At 42.5% G+C, this 21,005-nt stretch overlaps 2 protein-coding genes across 2 annotated transcripts in view; one reads left to right on the forward strand and one right to left on the reverse strand.

Moving 5' to 3' along the window:
• The window catches only part of LOC308280353 (rho GTPase-activating protein 20-like), a gene marked incomplete at its 3' end in the record, with an annotated part of 55,992 nt that extends 48,078 nt beyond the window's left edge, over positions 1-7,914 (forward strand). Inside the window, exons 14-18 of the mRNA XM_080720615.1 lie at positions 931-1,045; positions 3,201-3,538; positions 4,713-5,048; positions 5,520-5,789; positions 7,162-7,914. Coding sequence (XP_080576741.1) covers positions 931-1,045; positions 3,201-3,538; positions 4,713-5,048; positions 5,520-5,789; positions 7,162-7,914 — 1,812 coding nt within the window. The remainder of the gene's footprint in view (positions 1-930; positions 1,046-3,200; positions 3,539-4,712; positions 5,049-5,519; positions 5,790-7,161) is intronic.
• A 6,536-nt stretch (positions 7,915-14,450) lies between these two features.
• The window catches only part of LOC308280010 (adrenodoxin-like), an 18,954-nt gene continuing 12,399 nt past the window's right edge, over positions 14,451-21,005 (reverse strand). The window contains exon 4 of the mRNA XM_080720257.1: positions 14,451-17,305. Within this exon, the coding sequence (XP_080576383.1) occupies positions 17,197-17,305 (109 nt within the window). The 3' untranslated portion in view covers positions 14,451-17,196. The remainder of the gene's footprint in view (positions 17,306-21,005) is intronic.

The following is a 21,005-nucleotide window of genomic DNA, read 5'->3' on the forward strand; positions in this document are numbered from 1 at the left end:
GGGGCCAGATCAAGTCAAACCATGACTAGTCAGATCTGGCCTAGAATATCATCTGATTTCAACCAACACAAATCCTGCCCACGAAAACGGACGTTCTGGATTAATCAGAGAGGGTCCGATCGAGGCCAGATAAATATCATAACTAGTCAGATATGTCCCAGAATATAACCTTACATGCTCATATTTCAACTAACATTACAAACTAATAATAATCCTATAGTCCATATGAAGTCCTGGTAATGATGTCAAGATCATCCCCATATGGGCTTTGATCTGGCCTAGTTCTGAACGTCACCGGAGTCACCAGAGGACGTTATCAATAGTCATCATGACGTCATTTGGCTTGCAGGGTTACATTTGAATTGGGTGTTGGGGGATGTTAAGGGACCTGAATATTGGATAGGGGACACTGGCCCAAAAAAGGTTGAGAAACAATGCTTTAAATAGATGCTGTGTATGCTATCCATGGCATGCTATTTACCGGGTAGATGGCTAGCCAGAATGATTTCAAGATAGATGCTCAGTTTGATGTTTACGCACTGTCCTTGTTATTTGCATTACTAGATTTTCTTGGTGCTGTCTTTACTACTGTTGGTTGACTGGGGCTTTGTAAATCACTCTGTTTCGGCCTAAATGCTTCTTCTAATTCTTTGAAATGCCTAAATTGTATGTTCACTTCAGGACATTGTTGTTGTTTATGTTATTTTGGGATGTAAAACTTCCACTACCAATTGTATATTAGGCAGATTTGTTTTTCTTCCAAAAAATAACTTTCAGTTGATGGGATTCAAGCCTCCCTGCGCTCAGAATTGATGTGCTTCACAAGCAGAAATCAGTTCCAATTGAACCCAATTGCATTTAATTTATCTATTTTTATCTATTAATGCAGGCAGCCTGACTTTAATACAGCATTACTCTCCTCTCTTCTAGGTGTGTGATTTGGTTAAGTTTATGATTGACCACTGTCAGAAGATCACAGGAGACGACCCCAACACATTGTTTGGAGGTCCTCCACTGAGTCACAGCTCAAAGGAAATTGAATCAGGTACTGCATATTGCATACACAAATATACACGTTAGGGCATTCATGAATAGTGATTTTTAGTATTCAAATTATTCGACCTCAAAGTATTCGACAGGACTGGCCAAACTGTCAAATATTAAGTAAGCAAGAGGCGTTGCGAGGCGTTGTGAGCATGTAGATCTGCTATTTTCACAATATTTATCTGTGGAACCGAGTCACATTGATATCTACAATTCCAAGTGCTTGTCAGGGTGGGGGTCCCCAGTTAAAATATGTTTATTTTGGGGTTGGGTTGGCATAAAAACCCCTGGTATAGAGCATTAACAAATTCATCCACCAAGGGGCATTGGCAACTCATTCTTATGGCTTCCTATCTACTGTAGCTAAGCTTTATAAACTATATATTTTTTAAAGAGAAAAAAAAAAAAAAGAGAATATTCGACTTAGGTGAACAACGTCGAATAGTGACTTTGATTTTCGAATATTCGAATATTTGAATATTTGGTGAATGCCCAAATGCATACACAAATATACAGGTGTACACATTCATTCGTAGAACTCATCACTGGAGATGTGCATTGTAGTATTCTAACTGGAACTATTAATATTAATTATTCATATTTGTATTCATATTTTTTTATGATAAAAGCCAATGATAGCAGGGAATGTATTGTTTTTTCAGATGTTGATATTAGATTAGATTAGATTAGATTAGATTAGATTAGATTAGATTAGACATCTTTATTATCCACAAGGGGAATTTGTTTTGCTCGGGTCAATGCATATAAAAAAAATACATAAATATACAAATACAATAAAACACCCAGCAAAGTACTTCAGTTCTATAAAAAGTATAACATGATTCTGAATTTTAAAAGGTATTTAAAAGAAAGCAAAGTCCTCCATCCACACTGTGGAACGCTTATGTTTGTTTGTTTTTGTGTGTGTGTGTGTGTGTGTGTTTGTGTGTGTGTGTGTGTGTGTGTGTGTGTGTGTGTGTGTGTGTGTGTGTGTGTGTGTGTGTGTGTGTGTGTGTGTGTGTCTGCGTGTGCGACTGTGCGTGTGTGTGCGCGTGTGCGTGCATGCACGTGTGTCCGTCCCTGTCCATATTACAAAGATAACATAAGCATGTAGTGAAATTATCTATTTCCACCCAAATGTTAGCCAAATATATGTCCACAATAGGGTCCATGTTCCGCCAAAATAGCAGATGTACAAGCTCACAACGCATTGCTTCGTGCCAAGTTGTGAGCTTGTAGATTGGCTATTTTCACTACTTCTTAGACACTTGTTTTCCAATTTATGGAATTTCTTAGATTTTTCATTTATATGTAGGAAAACAAACATTAAAGGACCCATAAAATGTGCCGGCAACCCACAAATGGGTCCCGACCCAGTGCTTGGGGACCAGCACGTTAACTAATAGTGACAATCTTTCTTTAATTTTACTTTCTATGCCAGGGGTTTTCAAAATGGGTGACGGGGCACCCTGGGGTGCCGTGATGGCAGTCCAGGGGTGCCGCGAGACAATTTGATATTTGGAATTTATTTGGACACTTAAAAAATATTTAGTATCATTTTAAGTACAAAGTTATTTACAGTCAGTTCTAACCAAAATGGCTATTATCTCAATGTTTTCCTCACAAATAATGGCTAAAATATGCTATAAATATAAGGTGCTGGGAGTGAAAATTATCAATAATATTGATAATTTGGGCTTTTATTTTACCAAAAAACATACACATTTGAAACTTGGAGATACAACATTTTTGCCTGACGTTGACGATATTATCGTCACTGTCAGGCAAAAACTTTGTATCTCCAAGTTTCAAATGTGTATGTTTTTTTCTTGTAAAATAAAAGCCCTACTTCATCATACAAAAGTGTCACACAAGTAGTGATATAGCAGATATAGCAGATCTACAAGCACACAACGCCTCACGATGCGAGGCGTTGTGTGCTTGTAGATCTGCCATTTTCACTATTTTGCATCGTTTTTAAAATGCTAACACAAAAAGGGAAGGTTTTGGACATACAAGGTTTCCACCCAACAACGGCGATTTAATGTAGAGGTGCCTCGGATGAAAAAATATTCATGGGGTGCCCTGAGACAAAACAGTTTGGGAACCCCTGTTCTATGCCATTCCTCCATTGTTATTGTTTTTTTACTCATCAGACCCCTGGCCGTACCCGCTGACAGACTCGTCCTTCGACAGTCTGGAGAACGAGTTAGACGACCGCAGCGGCGGCTCGCCGAGCTTTCTGACCAGGAGGGGTTGCCTTCGAAACAAGCCGCTGCAGGGCAGCCTGGACTCCATCCTCACCCTCAGTGACAACGACCAAGACGCCGACGCGGACGCGCGGCGCTCCCGCGCCCCGGCCACCAGCAGAGAGCGCTGCTTCCTGCAGCTGCCGCCGTCGGGCCGAGCCAGAAGAGCGGGGCCACCCGCAGACCCAGCCTGCCCCAGCCAGGAGGGATCGCCCACTTCCAGCCAGGACCTTTCCTCCCCGGAGGTATGGCACTCACCGTTAGGGGGACCGTACCTATGTTCCCCAGGTTCTATGTTCCCCATTTACACCCACAAAAAAGGTTCTATGTTCCCCACTTACCCAAAAAAGGTCCTATGTTCCCCAGGTTCTATGTTCCCCACTTACCCCCACAAAAAAAAGGTTCTATGTTCCCCGCTCAACTTAAAAAGGCTTCTATGTTCCCCGCTGAACTTAAAAAATCAAACCTCGGTTCGAAGTGGAGCGGTGAATTTGAGCAGCTGTACCCTATGTGAGTGAGTGAGTGAGTGAGTGTAAACTGTGCCTGTGAGTGAGTGGTGAGTGTGCCTGGCCTGCACAAAACAGCGCCCCTCCTTTAACTAGTGTGTTGTGTGTGGCCACTCAAGGTATTGCCAGTATACGGACGGACACGGCCAGCCAGCCAGCCAGCCACCCAGCCAGCCAGCCAGCCACCCAGCCACCCACATACCCACGGACATACCTGTCTATTGGGAGCGCTTTCACCGCTCCAAAAAAGGTTCTATGTTCCCCACTCATCCAAAAATGCATGGGAAACATTCATTTCTAGTTATTAATAACAACTCTAAACACAGAATAATGGGGAGAAATTACGAATACTAGTGGGACAGGGGTACTATAGGGACATCTGGACACCATACTTTTGTTATGACTGGGCATCTGGATGGGTGGGCACCTGGACATCTGGGCAATGGGGTGGGCAGACGTGGGGGCATTTGGACGACTGGGCATCTAGACGAGTGGGCACCTAAATTAGGATTGCCCAGATGTTTTCTGTTGGGGAACATACAGTAGATCTTTAATTTTTTTGGTTGAGCGGGGAACATAGAACCTTTTTGTGGGGAGGGTGGGTGGGGAACATAGAACCTTTTTGGGGGGGATCATAGAACCTGGGGAACATAGGGTGGACCCCATCAAGGGTTACATTTCTGTTTGGCTTGTAGGCTTTGAAGTTGCCTAAATATAGAAAGAAAGTACTGGCATATTTGACAACTGTATACTTGAAAAAGCACATTGATAGTGGAAATAGCCGATCTATAAGCTCACAACGCGTGCATGCTTATAGATCTGCTATTTCCACCATTTTTGAAAACGCGGAAAAAGATTATGACAATTATGTCAAATAATTGCGATTATACGATGATGTAATAATTGTTTGCAGGCTTACCCGGAGGACCGCTGCAGATTTCGGAGGTGTTCGGAGCCGGCCATTGCCTACGCGACCGAATTACAGCCCTGCGTTATAGGAGGTGGCCGGCGCCTCACCGGGGAACGCGGCAACGATGACCACAACGAAGAAGAGCATCTCGATGGCGGCCACTCGCAGACCCACGCTGACTCCAAGATCCTTCTGGCCGCCAGGCTCCTCCCTCTCGACGCCAGTTCCTTCAGCCTCGCCTCTCCCCGCACCTCCCCCGCTCCCACGCCCTCTCCCCTCCACTCCCTCCCCTCACAGTGTCCTGAAGGGGCCTCGCAGACCAAACAAGACCCCAGTGGCGTCAGTTCAGCAAAAGCTAAGGTATGGCAAAGATGGGAGTCCTCATGGTTTTTTGTTGAAAAATTGGGTTTTGTCATTTTTTTTCCCCGGGTTCCTGCGGTTTCTTGGGCTGGATATGGCAGCCTGGAACGTTGTTCAAGTGCAGCTAAACTTGGCATGTTAGTAAACGCGCCACAATTAACAATAATGCATTGCACCTGTGCAGCTGACCTGCGGAACCTGGGAATATACCATTCTGTCAAGATGGGGAGAATACAAGAGTGGAGAATATAATTATAATACCTTGTTAAAGTAACCATGTTGTTACATTTTGCATTTGTAGTTATTTTACTGTAATTTAACAACATAATAACCAGAACAGATAGACAAAGAGACATTCATGGATTTATATTTAAAAGTAACTTTTATTTCCCCCCCCCCCCCCCCTGGACTCAGGGGACCCAATTGACGCCCCTGGAAGGGGCCTTGCAGAGCAAACAAGACCCCCTCCTGGCGAAGACAGCGATGCTTTCCGTGTCCACCTCCCACCCCGCGGCCTCTGAAACGGCCTCAGACACTGTTCCAAAAGACAGAGCAGGTCCAGACGTGGGACCTGGTCCAAGCGGCTCCCCTCCCCTTCCCTCCAAGGAGACCTTGAACAGCAGCAGGGGGCTCCACCCTAACTCATGGTTAAAGGACACACAGAGGCCCTCGGCGAAGCAGCAAGACAGCTTGGAGGAAGACCATGAAGAGAGAGCAGGGGTGAGCAGGAGGCACGCTTGTGCGGCACTTTATTCATTGAATTGAATTTAAATGATCTTTTCTGGTGGATTGTTATGATCATATAAATTAGTTTTATATTGGCATACATCAGTGGTGGAAAAAGTACTCAAATGTTTTACTTAAGTAAAAGTATCAATACTGCAATATAGAAATACTCTGTTAAAGTAAAAGTCTGGAATTCAAAATGTCTTTGAGTAAAAGTATGAAAGTGTTGGCATTAAAATGTACTTAAAGTAAAAAGTACTAAATGTTTGAAAATAGCAGATCTACAAGCTTTTAGATCTGCTATTTTCAAATAGCCAAGGTAGTGGAGTAAAAGTACAACATTTGGATCCGAGCTGTAGTGGAGTAGAAGTAAAAGTATTGGAAATTGGAAATACTCAAGTAAAGTACAAATGCCTCAAGTAAATGTACTTAGTTATTTTACACCACTGGCATACATACTGTCGATGGTATTTTGGAACCTTCTTACTCCATCAAAACCACAAACAAATAATTTGTTGTAACCCAGTGTTTACAAAGACATAAAACACACCTAAAAGATACCGCAGGAGGCACGATTTTACAAATCAGGTATCTATACTAGGGCATTAACAAAAAAGTCGACAAGTCGACTCAGTCGACTTCATTACACAAGTCGACTCCCACCAGAGAAAGTCGAAAGTCGAAGTTGAAAAAAAAATAAAAAATGATAATATATATATATATATATACTTTCTATTGTGAAAATAGCAGATCTACATGCTCACAACGCCTCGCGCTGCGAGATGTTGTGAGCGCGCTGCGAGACGTTGTGAGCATGTAGATTGGCTATTTTCACAATTTCTGCCTCTATATATTTGACAATTTGGACAATGTCTAATTTGTCATTTTAGAGGTATTAAAAAGTCACTTTTAAAAATTGTCACTTTAGAAATCTACAAGCTCACAGAGATCTACAAGCTCACAACGCCTCACGCTGCGAGGCGTTGTGAGCTTGTAGATCAGCTATTTTTGGCAAATAGCTTTGGTGTAGAGGGGAAAAAGAGCAGACTAAGTACAGAGTGAAAGGTCAAGTTTATTAAGTATTGACAGTTCAAGTGGTTAAATATCTGAAAACACAAATTGACATGAATCCAAAATACATTGATGATTGTGCTGTCAAACAATGAAACGATATGGAATCTATGAAAAGGTTGTGGGGGTCCCTGCTTCATCTCTCTCTCAACTAAGGGGTCCTTGGCCTGAAAACATTGAAGACCCCTGGGCTAGGGTGTTTTTAAGTAGTTTATACATTTTTAATCTCTCTCTCTCTCTCTCTCTCTCTCTCTCTCTCTCTCTCTCTCTCTCCTTCACTCAACCATGCAAACAGGGAGGGCACACTGAACAGTCTGTCATCACCAGTAAACAGGACCCAGAAAAAGGTGACCTCCTGAAGCCCAAGCCAGAGGGGAGGATCATTCCGGAGCCGCCCAGCCCTCCTTCCCACCACAGCTCCACCGGGAGCCTCCAGGCACCCTGTCCTCAACCCTACCAATCCCAACTAACCGTACGCCAGCTCAGAGACATCCACACCAAGGCGTGCCAGCAGCGCGGGTGCGCAGGAAGTGGCACGAGCAAACAGGGCCGAGCGGCAGGAAGCGGCCTAAGTGAGCTCAAGCCTGCGCCACAGACTACGTTCTTTGGGCAGACCAGTCCAGCCCTCGAGCTGTTTAGGAAAAACAAGACGCTCTCCCTCAGCGCGGAGGACGACGGCCACGCCTGCCTCTCCCAGAGACGGGCCTCTGAGCCGGCTCCGCAGCTCGCCCCTCACCTGGAGCGCTTCCACAGACGAGCCGTCCGCCACAGACGCCCCAGTGAAACGGAGGTCCTGAAGGTTTCTGAGGTGGACATGCATGGCGGCCAACGCGCCGAGCCCCCCCTCTGCTTGTCTCCCTGCACTGCCAAAGCGGTGAAGGACTACTTCCTGTCCCACCCACGCTGTAGCCCTCAGAGCGGCCAGCAGCTGGCGCTGTCCCTGGCTGAGAGCAGGAGGGTCTGGCTGAGGAGATGCACTGATCCCGTGGCCCCGGAGCCAGACAGCCCGGACTTGGAGCAGATAGTTGCAGAAGAATCATTTGTCTGAGCACTGGGCTTGCTTTATGTTCTTGTAGCGCAGGGGTCTTCAACAGGGGGTCCGGGGCCCCTAGGGGGTCCTAAGGATTACTACAGGGGGTCCTCCAAATCTTTGTGTGGTAGAAACCTTTTTTTCTCCTTTTTTATATTAACCACTTGAACCATACCATCCATATTCTGAGAACTTTAGCCAAAAATAGCTGATCTACAAGCTCACAACGCCTTGTGAGTCGTTGTGAGCTTGTAGACCGGCTATTTTCGGCAAAGAGGTTTGGTGTAGAGGGGAAAAAGAGCAGACTAAGTACAGAGTGAAAGGTCAAGTTTATTAAGTATTGACGGTTCAAGTGGTTAAATATCTGAAAACACAAATTGACATGAATCCAAAATACACAGATGATTGTGCTGTCAAACAATGTAATTATATGGAATCTATGAACATGTTGTGGGGGTCCCTGTTTCATCTCTCTCTCAAATAAGGGGTCCTTGGCCTGAAAACGTTGAAGACCCCTGTTGTAGTGTATAGAGTGTGTGATTAAAGCTATACCGTGTAAGTTGCTAAACTAGTGGTCAGTAGCGGTATTGCTTTTTTCGTCCGTTTTTCGCCCAGAGTCGTCGCGGACCACCGCCACGGACCACCGCCATGGACCACCGGAGCGGCGCCGCAAACCACCGCGACGATACGAATCCGTGGAGGGGTAGAACCATGGTAGAACGTAATTTTCTGGCCAGGATTTGGGGATTAAGAGGTTAAGAATCCTTCACCATGGTAAACAGCGTCTGGCTGATACGCAAGCTTGTGCAAGTTCCGGTCCCCGCCGAGCCCCCTGTGATTGGCTGAACCGGAGGTAGGGAGCGCTCCATTGTAGTCACTTGGACCGCGCAGAGGAGGTGAATAGAATGCGTTAGGAGGTTATCGTGGTGTTTATCGTGGGCTTGCCCATAAATATAACGATTGCATTCACCACGGCTTCGTAACTCGCGCGGCGCTCGGGCGCGAAGAGCAGGACCAAGGTCCGCTTGCCTTCGCGCCGCTTGCAATGTCGTGGACAATAACTGAGCGTCGTGGACAATAACTGTGACATCTAACCATAAAACGAGCGCTCCCTTCCTAGACACGTTTGGACATAGACTAGACGCTGGTAAACACTGTAGCTGAGGGAAGCTACTTCCTGAACATAAGGCAGATACGCCTGTGATTGGCCGGTAGTGTACCATGTGTTTATGATCCGCGATATGATTGGCCAACGTATACACAACATATACAGATGATGCAGATGACGTCATTTTGCCGCGAAATTCTCCCCCCCTTACGGCTCATAGAAAACATATAAAGAGAAGGCTTTAGAAGCTGAAATTAACGGAGTGGGGGTTCTAAAACTTTAGCGATTTAACAGTTAGGACAAATTTAAGATTTGTTTTATAAAAAAAGTTACATGGTATAACTTTAACAAATAAGGAAAATGTAAAGGAAACCCTTCACTAAGCATCTGCCTGAGTTTGGAGAGATAAATCAAATCAAAGCAACTCATTTTCAAATAGTTTTGCCTGCAAACAGGCCTAAATGAATGTTTACTGTACTAGAGCAACATAATGCTGGTATAATGTTATATTTCTAATTGTACATGACAAAGCAAAACAACATAGTAAAACCACAGTATTTTAATATTTCTAGACCTTTACTTTTGTTTTTTGTTTTTAACACTAAATGAATATGCTTTTTTCATCTGTTTTTGTTTTTACTTTAATAACATTAACGGCATCATTTTTTTTTTTTACCATCTAACCAAATGTGATAATTTCCCATATCACATAATTAGATGTATGCAGCATCACAGAGGAAGAGATAGATACTCTATTCAAATTTAATTTACATTTAAAAGGTCATAGATTATACATTAAGAGAGCAGATGAAAAAACTGAACGTGTACTCCAACGTTTACAACACACATTGGTAGGATATTGATTAGGGTTAAGGTAACCATATTATTATGTTTTTCTTTTTTCATTGTATTAAGAAGACAGCGTTTAGATCCGTCAGTAGAAAACATTAATCTATATTATCTCCATTTATCAAAGTAATTCCCATTTAGTTACTTTTGGATTATCTCTTAAATCTCTCGTTATAAATAACAGCACAGCTACAGCAATAAGATACATCAACAACGTCATCCCTATGAGCGCAATCAGCATTATGCATATGGAGCAAAGGTTTTGAATATTCAACATCTGAAACTATAAAAAAGGTAAGAGAATCTAATAAATAAGTGCAGCTGTGACACTCAATTCAGTTGTTTACTGATGAGAATTTAGCGGTCGGAAGATACACGCAAATTCTGATGAGACTTACCTTCTTCAGTAAATGTAGCCATCATACACCCAAACAGTGTCATACAACCTTACTAAACTACAACAATACAGTTGTAAAATAATCTATTCTATTGTAACTGGTCCTTTAACATGAAGGAAGCCTAAAGTTCATTACTATGCATTGAACTGCACTTTGCTTTTTCTTTCAAATAAGTGAATGTACAGTATGTTACCTTATAGCTTTAAGACAATCTGACCCCAGTAAAGTCATAAGCACAGACAATTGTAACTATAATAATGCAGGAACATTATATATTACAATATTAATTGCAGGCTTATCTGTATTATATATCTGTCCTAGGTATCTGAGATTATACTTTGACAGGAATTGTAGACTGATAGAAACATTTAGTTTGTTGTGATCTAATAATTAATAGCTACATTATCCATGATAATTCAGTAAACCGTATGGTTTATACGCAATAATGTATGTTTCTGTGTATTGTTGTTTTGCTGCCAGTAGCAGGGAAGTAAGTCACTGGTCCTTGAACTTCATCTTATAAATTACCAATAGCAATGTTGCGTGCCAGTCGAGTACATTTATCTTCTAGTAAACATGTAGAATTAAACACAAAAATAACCACAATCAATTAAACACATTTTTGTTTACCTCTGTTTATTTTGCTGGCATCTGTATATTTTCATATTTTCACAAAAGCCTGTATTGGTTGTGTATGCCTCATACCTAAGGGTTTCTTGCGTGTATATAATAAGACATTTTTGTGTTTAATGATTTGCAGTATATTTAACAATGCCAATGTTGCACTATGTAAAGCTTTGCTTAAGAAGGACTGCTGCTTAATGCCTCCTCCATGTGTTTATACAATGTGTTATATCAGGCCTGTGGTTGTGTTTTATGTATGCGTTTATATGCTGTTATATCAGGCCTTTTATTCACAGGACAATAAAATGAACCACCAGTGGAAATCTTGTCTTTTAATCAACACTAATCTTGGATTAAAAATCGCACCCATGCTAAGTGAGCGGTGCAAACATGACGGCAGATGTCCTTGTATGTGGTTAATGAGGAGGAGGAGTATGACAAACTATGACATCACTGCCAATATATATATATATATGTGTGTGTGTGTGTGTGTGTGTGTGTGTATATATATATTCAGATACTTTGAAGACAAAGCCATTCAAAAACCAAAGACGCCAGAGAGCATAGTGAAGGACGCAACACGGTGTAGAACAGTTTGCCTGTCTTAGAAACGGTTTAACTAAGCCAGGAAATAACCAAGGACCTAATCAAGAGGGACAGCAGCCATCACTCTCTCTTTCTCAGTACAGGAGATCTGAAAATTCTCTAGACCAAAGGGCCTAGACTAGAGCATAAATGGGCAACAGGCGGCCCGGGGGCCACATGTGGCCCCCACCTTCACTTAATGCAGCCCGCAGGTTAATATCAGAATACTGATTTTAGCTGTTACAATTGCAAACATGACCTGCTTTAATTCCGTCAGTCTATTGCTTAATGACTAGTATAGTAGTATTAAAACGCATCGCGCTGCGATGTGTTTTGAGCTTGTAGATCAGCAATGTTTTGCTTATTTTGAATTGGATTCCTGAATAATCTTTTATTTTTTCAAAGACTGTTTATTTGTATTTTAAGCTTGTATTTAGCATACTGTCTGCGACGGAACATAAATTCAATCATGACACCGCATTGGCTAGCGGTGGAAAATCGCGGCGGAACTCACTCTATAAATAATGAGGATAACAATAAGCATTTGATTGGTCGGTACAAATTTTTTGGCTAAACGCGTTCTAAATTCTAAATCATGGAAATCAACAGAATCGAAGTATTTGATTGGTCTAGCTAACTCATGAAATCATCATTGATGACATCATCATTAGGGTAACACGAAGTGGGGCATAGGAGCGGTTTACAGACTTTGCACCACTCAAAAATGTTAAAGGGATAGTTCACCACCAAAATTACTTTTTTCTATTGATTCCTCACCCCATGGAGACTTGAGTTCAAAAAGCAAAAAAGGTTTTTTGTCGCATTCCTAAAGACATAATTAGATGATAACTAGAAAGATGCAATTCTGAGGTAACAACTCTCTATCCACTCTGCCATCACTACCGTAGCCATTAGTGAGAGGTTTCCGGGCGCTTTTAATTTCTTCTTATGGATGTTGGTCTTTTAAGTAAAGCTCCAGTAAAGAGGGATTCAAACCATAGACTGTAAAACATATGGACGGTGGGAACCCATTGGTTCTATGCTGCGAAAATGAAGCTTTTTTTGCCCTTGTATGGGTGTCGCCATCATGGTACCAACTACCAAGGAATGCCATTGGCTGCCAATCGGTCATATGCAACCGCAGGGATACTTGGGACATTGTCTTTTCTAGATTAAAAGATGGAACCATTTGTATATGAGGCACACAAGAAAAACATTCTTCCTCCATTCAAATATTAACTGCATAGTTGAGTTTCAGCCCAGTTCCCTGATCATCAATATTAAGCCCATATCTAACATATGGAGGCCACATATCAGACTAACAGAATCCATATATGGCCAAGACAGCCCATATGTGTGGCTAGTTCTACAGACAGGGATTTCCATGTATGGGCATAAAAGGGTATGATGTCAGATGTCATAGACATCATAGGACTTTCACATAACAAATAACCGAGTAAACATGTTTGGGCTCTCACAGCATAAAGTATCTCCATATACAAAACATGGATCTTCATATGGGTACCAGGGGTCTCCATATATGGGTAACTGGTCCGATATACATCACTGGCCAGAAGGCCAAGAATTGGCGCGACCTTACTAGTTAACTATGAGAATCATCACATCTTGTTTGTACTTCCTTCCGTCCTTCTCAGTGTTGCCAGTCTTGGGTCGCGCGCCCCCGACAACCCATATCTTTTCTGAGCCGGGGTCTCGCAACCCCCAAGTTCACACCTCGACAAAGGTTTTGACAAAGAAACAAGCCTATATGCATTGAATGCATATCAATAGACTGGTATAGGTGTTGAGCAACATTCCCCCCCCCCAAACATTGAATCACTGCATAAAAGGGATTCTGTTAGTTGTGACATCATAGTGAAGCCAGAGCGTGAAGCCAGTGCGGCAAACCCATTCTGTTAGAGTGGTTCCCCTGACATCACAGAGTGACAAACCCATAGACCCACAGTGTCAGGCGTGACAGAGATACATACATACAGTACATATGGACAAGCTGTGACCGTTCACATACTAAACTTGCGATCTACGGTCGCAACTATCTACTATTACACTATTACTACCACTATTACTACTTTTATTACTACTATAACTACTATTACCAGTAAGACGCCCTAAGGGCGAGAAGCGACCGTCAGGGCGGGTGGAAACAACAGACTTGTAAGAGGGGGCGTGGCTTCAACAATTGCAACTCATCCCTATGGCGGTCTAAGTCCAGACACCAAATTTCGAGACGGTACCATGCTGCGAACTGGAGTTATGGCTGTTAAATGCCCAGCCAATAGGAAGACAGGGGGGGGCGTGGCTTCAACAATTACAGCTTGTCCCTATTGGACGGAAAAAGTGCCAAGTCGTGTGAGCGTTTTAAAGTTGAAATCACGTTGCTAGGCAAAAGTATGGCAGAGTTATGTGTGAGAGCAAAGTAGTTTATTGCAAAAATGCATTGATTTTAATTGGGGTCATTTTTGACCCCACTCATGGATCAAGAGTGGGGTAGTGATACAAAAACTGCAATTTCTTAAAATTGGTGACTGGCCCTGTTACAGATGTTGTCCAAAAATCATGCAGATCGGTACACAGTATCTCTGTAGCCATTAAACGAAACGGGTATTTCTTACACTAGTCCTACTAATAAAAGACCCAATGTCTGTCTGTCCGATGTCTGTATGATGTACCTGTCTGACATCACTGAAACCGCCACCTGTACTGACATCACCGATATCTCTGGGTTCTTCAAAATTACTTCTGAGACTCAGTTCAATGATATGCTGTGCACACCCCATAACGCAAACTCTGCACATAATACGGAGCACATATTGTATTGTGGCAAGGACTAGTAGACTATAAAGTTTCCAAAAATAGCTTGCAACACAAGACAAAGCTGAACCCAACAAGATTATTTCTCACTGTACAGTATGTGTGCTTGGTAGGTACAATATTACAATCATATCAAGACAAAATGAATATTTGGTACATTGAGGATTTAATAAAACTATCAGTTTACATGATAAAATAAAATACAATTTAGAGGAAATCGGCAACAGGACAAGTCATAAGGCATTATTATAATCAATATTACCCATTTTTGGGTAATAATATGATGGAAAAGGTTACATTTGGGTCCTGACAGCAATCAGTTTTGAACCACCGGTTAGTCTTTACAATGAATAAGTCTATCGACTATGTACTGATGATCAAGTCAGAATAGATGAAGATCCACTGTAACCGACATTTGGGTTACAGTGGATCATTTTCATAATTATGATCATGGCTAGAGAATCTATAGTAAGCTATTAGTATGTAGCTTAGATGCTATTGTTCAAAAATGATACATTCAATTAATGGAAGTTCTGACATTTAGTTGTTGCAAACTAAATATTGGAAATGCTGACTGTCTGGGAGCCAAATTCCTCAAATAGTGATACAGCAGATAAATAATTCAGGATATTATCTACAGTGTCCTTAAACAGGCAAGGATTAATAAGCATGACAGAAGTTTTTAGATATTAAATTTAGGCCTAGAATTATTGAATGCTTTAACCAGTGAAAAATAGCACTCGGTGCCGCGCTGCAAGCTTGTAGATCTGCTATTTTTGAAAAAGTCGTGAAAATTTGTGCAAATCTTTGACTATATGTATTTTCAAAGCGAACGTTTGTAACTCAAATTTTGCTTCTGGGTGGTCCCTGGAACTAAATATTTTGAAATGGGGATCCGTGGCCAAATAAATATAATTTTGGGGGTCCTTCACATGAAAAGGTTTGAGAACCACTGACATAGTAGTCTCTCAAGAACAGGCTAACTGAGCTCCATTTAAGTGAAAAGGACCTTTTCTTTGACGATGGCTGGCCAGATTGCTGACATAGAAACATCAAAATTCTAATTTTCACGATTTATCAAAAATAGCAGATCTACAAGCTCGCAGTGCGGCACTCGGTGCCGCGCTGTGAGCTTGTATATCTGCTATTTTTCAATAGTTAAAGCATAAAATAATGATACACAATAATGTGTACCCGTTCTAAATGGGTTAAGATCTTGTTTGATTCCTGCCTTGACAGGAGTTAAGTCAGACTTGTCCTGTCCTGGGTGGGATGGAATATGGTAGGGGACAAGGGTAGTCCCATCATTAGGGATGGGACAATATGCAAAATTATCGTTTATTGTGATAAAAAACACTCACGATAATCGTATCGTGGCGATTTAATTTATCGTGATATCGTCCTCCGTCATGCACTGGGATCAATTCACCTTTCATTTGCCGAGCAGCATATCCGGGCATATAAACCCTCTGTAATTGGTAAAAGGTACTTATAATATACGTACTTGATAGTCTTTTTTTCACTCTATCAAATGTCTTTTTCCAAAACAATAGCCAATCTACAAGCTCAAGCTTGTAGATCTGCTACTTTTTGGTGAATGTTCCGCCCCAGGATAATGGATTTTGATTATCGCGATAATATCGTAAATCGTGATTTCTTTTGTTACAATAATTGTGATATGACATTTTCATATCGTCCCATCCCTACCCATCATAGTATAAAAGTAGGCTCAAAGTGTTGGTTTTACAGCATAACAGAACCACCTCTGATTATAAACATACACTACATCAGGGTTCCCCAATAGGTGGCCCGCAGGCCATTTGCGGCCCGCGGGGGGCTACTGTCTGGCCCCCACCAACCCCAGTAATAATGGTGGTATAAGAGCAGCAACAACACTAGTATATGATCATTGTCGGGTGGAAACCTTGTATCTCCAAACGTTCTTTCGCAAAGTAAAGCCCTGCTTCTTCATACAAGGCCGTCGCACAAAAGTAGTGAAAACAGCAGATCTACAAGCACACAACGCCTCGCGGTGCGAGGCGTTGGGTGCTTGCAGATCGTCTGTTTTCACAAGTTTAAATCATTTTTAAAATGATACCGTAAATGCAAAACGAACGGTTTTGGACATACAAGATTTTCACCCGACAACAACGATATCTGAACTGTTGCTGGAGTAGCGGGAACGCCACCGTCGCCCCCTGCAATGTTGTGGCCCTCGGCTTGGTACCCTTGGGGAAAACTAATTGGGGAACCCTGCACTACACGAATAGTCGGCACAAACAGGTAATACCTGGTGATGTTAAAGTGAAAATTCAGAAGAGTGTGAAAATGTGACTATAGTTGATAATCTAAAAAAATATATCAGTGACTCTCTTAGTTACATCAACACTGTTCTTGTGAAGCAGTTTTGTTCTTATACTGCAGGTGAATTTTACATTCAGCGAAAGGAGGCGTATATTGTCACCACACAAGCCGTCAGTCTGTATAGTGGTTTCACCACTGGACACCGCATTGTGATTTGTGTGGCTTCATTCATAATCTGAACACATTGATAGCTGAACAATGGTCAGCGAGGCTGTTATTTCTTTTTTTTTTTTTTAGGGGAAAGTAAATTGGGAGTGCTGTCCTGCTTTCTTTACTCCTAACATAATAGGAAGTTGTCAAATAACTATGCGTTTCCAGGAACTGTAGTTTAAGAAATACACAAGGAAATGATTGGCCTCCCACTCCCAGCATTGAGAACTGGATGAACAAGAAAAGGGGGCAGCTTATGAAAAACGGGCGTTGCCCCAGTGAGGGGCGTTGCCCCAGTGACTGAAGTGCATTCCCTCTAGGATTCAGCTTTAACTGACAATGACCACTCTCTCCTTGTGCGTCTTTATTTCTAGCCAATCAGATTGCCAGTTAAGAAGATCCGTCTCCACTCTGTCTGATGTCTGCGACGCTCTCCGGAACTCTGGCCACCATGCCGTCCAAGGACTTGGTCAGACAGATCTGGCAACCCAAACGTGACCTGCCAGAAAAGGGAAGGAGTTACATAACAAACACAAACGAAGAGAGCAAGAGACGAGCATATGAGAGAGAGAGAGAGAGAGAGAGAGAGAGAGAGAGAGAGAGAGAGAGAGAGAGAGAGAGAGAGAGACGTATGTGTAGTAGAGGTCTTAACGGGTCAAATTTTAACTACCCGAACCCAAATGGACCCGGGGAAAATGGAGCCGGACCCAATTGGCCCCATTTGGAATTTGAGAACCGTTACCCGAGCAGCCCCGAGACGTGATGGATCCGATCCGAACGGCCCCGCCTGTTATAAGAAAAATTTGATCCGATACCTGGGCAGAGATGTCATAACCGGAGCCAAGATCCAAAATATCCGAATGTCAACGTTATTATGAAGAGGTGTAAATATTATTTCTTTCTTGCCGTTGAATGTTTGTGCTCGCCCCTGGACATTAATGTATTTCCCAGTCAATAATGTGGACAGGAACAATAAATCCATGTTTTCTTTAGATGTGTAATCTTTCTTCTTAGCCATTGTTAATGATAATCAACTGTTAATTTATGTCGCAGCATATGATATTGTTTTGTTTATCATTAAAACTAGTGTTTAAGGACTTCCTGACAATTCACTTGTCGCAGCACGGCAGCCAATAGCACTGACCAGAGGAGAAAAAAGGGGGTGCGCTGTTTTCACGGTCAGAGAACCGGGGACCGGGTCACTCCTTAGTGGCACCGAACCGCACCGAGGTCACTGCTCGTAAATGGCCCCGGCACCGGGCTCGGACCGGGTCGGATCCCGGGTAATTTCGGATCTCGGACCTGCCCGGAGACCTCTTATGTCAATGTGTAGGCAGAAGAATAGGGGAAGGGGAAAGATAAAGGAAAGGAATAACACAGGATGGAGTAAGTGGAGATGTGTTTCTGGTGGTGCGTATGCTCTAATGCAGGGGTTCCCAAACTTTTTTGTTTCAGGGCACCTCATGAATATTCTTTTTCATCCGAGGCACCCCTACATTATATCGTCGTTGTCGGGTGGAAACCTTGTATGTCCAAAACCTTCTCTTGTTGTATTATTATTTTATTGGGTGCTTGTAGATCTGCTATTTTCACTACTTGTGTGACACTTTTGTATGACGAAGTAGGGCATTTATTTTACCAAAAAACATATTTGAAACTTGGAGATACAAGGTTTTTGCCTGATGGTGACGATATTCATCATTTTCACTCCCAGCACCTTATATTTATAGCATATTTTAGCGATTATGTTGTGAGGAAAACATTGAGATAACAGCCATTTTGGTTAGAACTGACTGAAAATAACTTTGTACTTCAATTTTAAAATCATACTAAATCATTTTTTTGTCCAAATAAATTACAAATATTATCAAATTATCTCGCGGCACCCCAGGGTGCCCTGTCACCCACTTTGAAAACCCCTGCACTAATGAAGTCATGTGTACATCTTTGTTCCCCACTGTGATTAACAGATTAAGTGTTTCTAAACTGATTAACTCCATATTAATAGCATCAAACCGGCACAATGTGTGACCACTTTCTCAAATCTAAGTACCTATGAGACCACTCTGATAAATCTGCATGGTCTTGTGTCTACGTTATTGGAATAACCTCCACCTTAAAACCTGTGTGCACGTGTGTGCGTGTGTGTGTGTGTGTGTGTGTGTGTGTGTGTGCGCCGTTTCAGACCTTTTTCCTTTATAGGTCACCAACCCTGGGACGTTAGCCCAGTGAATAATTCTTTGCTCTTAACTCTTTTACTGCTATGAACGAGCGGGCTTGTCCGTTTATTCACGTAGCGCACGGCCGTTCATTCGTTCTTTACCCTGTCTGAGCACTGTGAGCAGATGAGGGGTGGGCCCTGTCTGAGCACTGTGAGCAGATGAGGGGTGGTCGCAGGTGTCTACAGTAGCAGCAGCTCCCCTAACGCTGGTCTCAAATCTCAACCACACATAAACAACAATGGAGGCAGAATCACTTTCCTGGCAGTTTTCTATGCCTGGATCTAGTTTCTCTATGCCCCCTGCAGTCAGTTTGGCTCGATGACAGATACGCCTGTATTTTACAAAATATCGCGTTTGGAAATAATGGATGGATATTTTCACAACGGTAAGCTACTTTTACTACTTTGATGGCAGTTTAAGACATCTGTGGCAGTAAGAGAGTTAATATTCTCTTTAACCCTCGAGGGCGTAAAATTTAAAACACAAATGGACCTGTAAGGGTAAAGATAATTGAAACCAGGGTGGTGGTTCCCCGTCAAACAGTGTGACTCCACAATAAAGATTGACAGGAGACAAACAGCAGGGTTCACTCATCAAGTGGGCATACAAACTAATTGGAGTGCCTAACTGTCTGGGTAGCAAGTTCAATCATGTTATTTATGGTAATTAACTATGGTAATGAGCTAATGGAGCTGGGCACCAGTCATTCTTATGGGGGAGACAGCGATAAATGAGTTTAACCACTTAAACCCTTGGTTCACTCAGCTGGGGTCCCCCAGGGCTCAGTAAATGGTCCACACATTTTTGCCTCTACACTACATCGCTTTGCTGAACATCTACAACAGTCAGGTTGTCACCCAATGTTCGCCCCCATAATAGGGATGCTAGGGTTCACGTTAAAGCCCTTGTACTGTATTTAAAGGACAACTTTAGTTTTTTACGACAAGGGTTCCTATTTTAGATAGTCATTAGTAGGGCTGTCTTCGACACAGGATTTATGGAGTCGATTCGAGTCGCGGGGGTTAATCCGACGCGTCGACGAATCGTTTTATAGTCTACTTTGTGTAAAAAACAAAAAACAAAAGTGTTGCTTTAAACCACGTCAACATAATAGAATAATACATTAAGAGATGAATTGAATACACAGTGTTTTCGGTGATATCGGTGCGCGAGCACAAATGTTATCTGCATAGCAGTGTACAACCATAGAGTTATAACACACCGCTAAAACAAATAAAACATCTCCGCTGTTTCAACTCTGCCCCGTCTCTCTGCAGCGTGCAGTAGAGATGAGACATTCGCGAACGATTCCGCTCTCTTGAACGGCTCTTTTAAATGAACGATGGGATCCAGTCCGCAGTCGCGGGACACAGAGCACTGACAGAGTAATGAGTCAGTGTCGAGAACGGATTCATTTCAGAAAAGGATCATAAACAGGTGGAGGCACAGCTCCCGCTTGAGCCAGGCAGCCAGCAGTGCGTGGACATGTCATGGACGCAAACACAGCGAAACACAATCATTCATCATGGATTACAACACTGGAACAATTCAGAAGCACTTTAATTAGAAAATGTAACTTGTAGCCTACACTTGTGTATGTTAATTTGACTTTAGAAGATTGTTTACTACTTCGTGGACGCGCGTTTGTGCTGTGGCAGGTTATTTAATATGGGATTTTGACAGCGTGCTTCCTCCTCTTAACGGAACACTGTCCCGGCTCTGAATGTTTTAACGAAGCGGCGGTCTGAACCGTTCTGGCCGTTCCGTCTCACTTTCAACCCGACGCTGGTGCGACACAATAAATAACTGTTCGCCAATTGCTACTTCTCATTGGAAGTACATGACACCACACCAGTCCAGCAGTGCACCGCAGTAGCCTACTGGCAGTAGTAGGCTAACTGGTGATATAAAAAAATATATATTTTCGCTTCGACTCAAACAATTGGCGTCGATTCCCGGGGCTTAAAACGACGCGTC

The sequence above is a fragment of the Nannobrachium achirus genome, assembly GCF_963921795.1.
Source record: "Nannobrachium achirus genome assembly, chromosome: 24".
NCBI classification, from domain to species: domain Eukaryota; kingdom Metazoa; phylum Chordata; class Actinopteri; order Myctophiformes; family Myctophidae; genus Nannobrachium; species Nannobrachium achirus.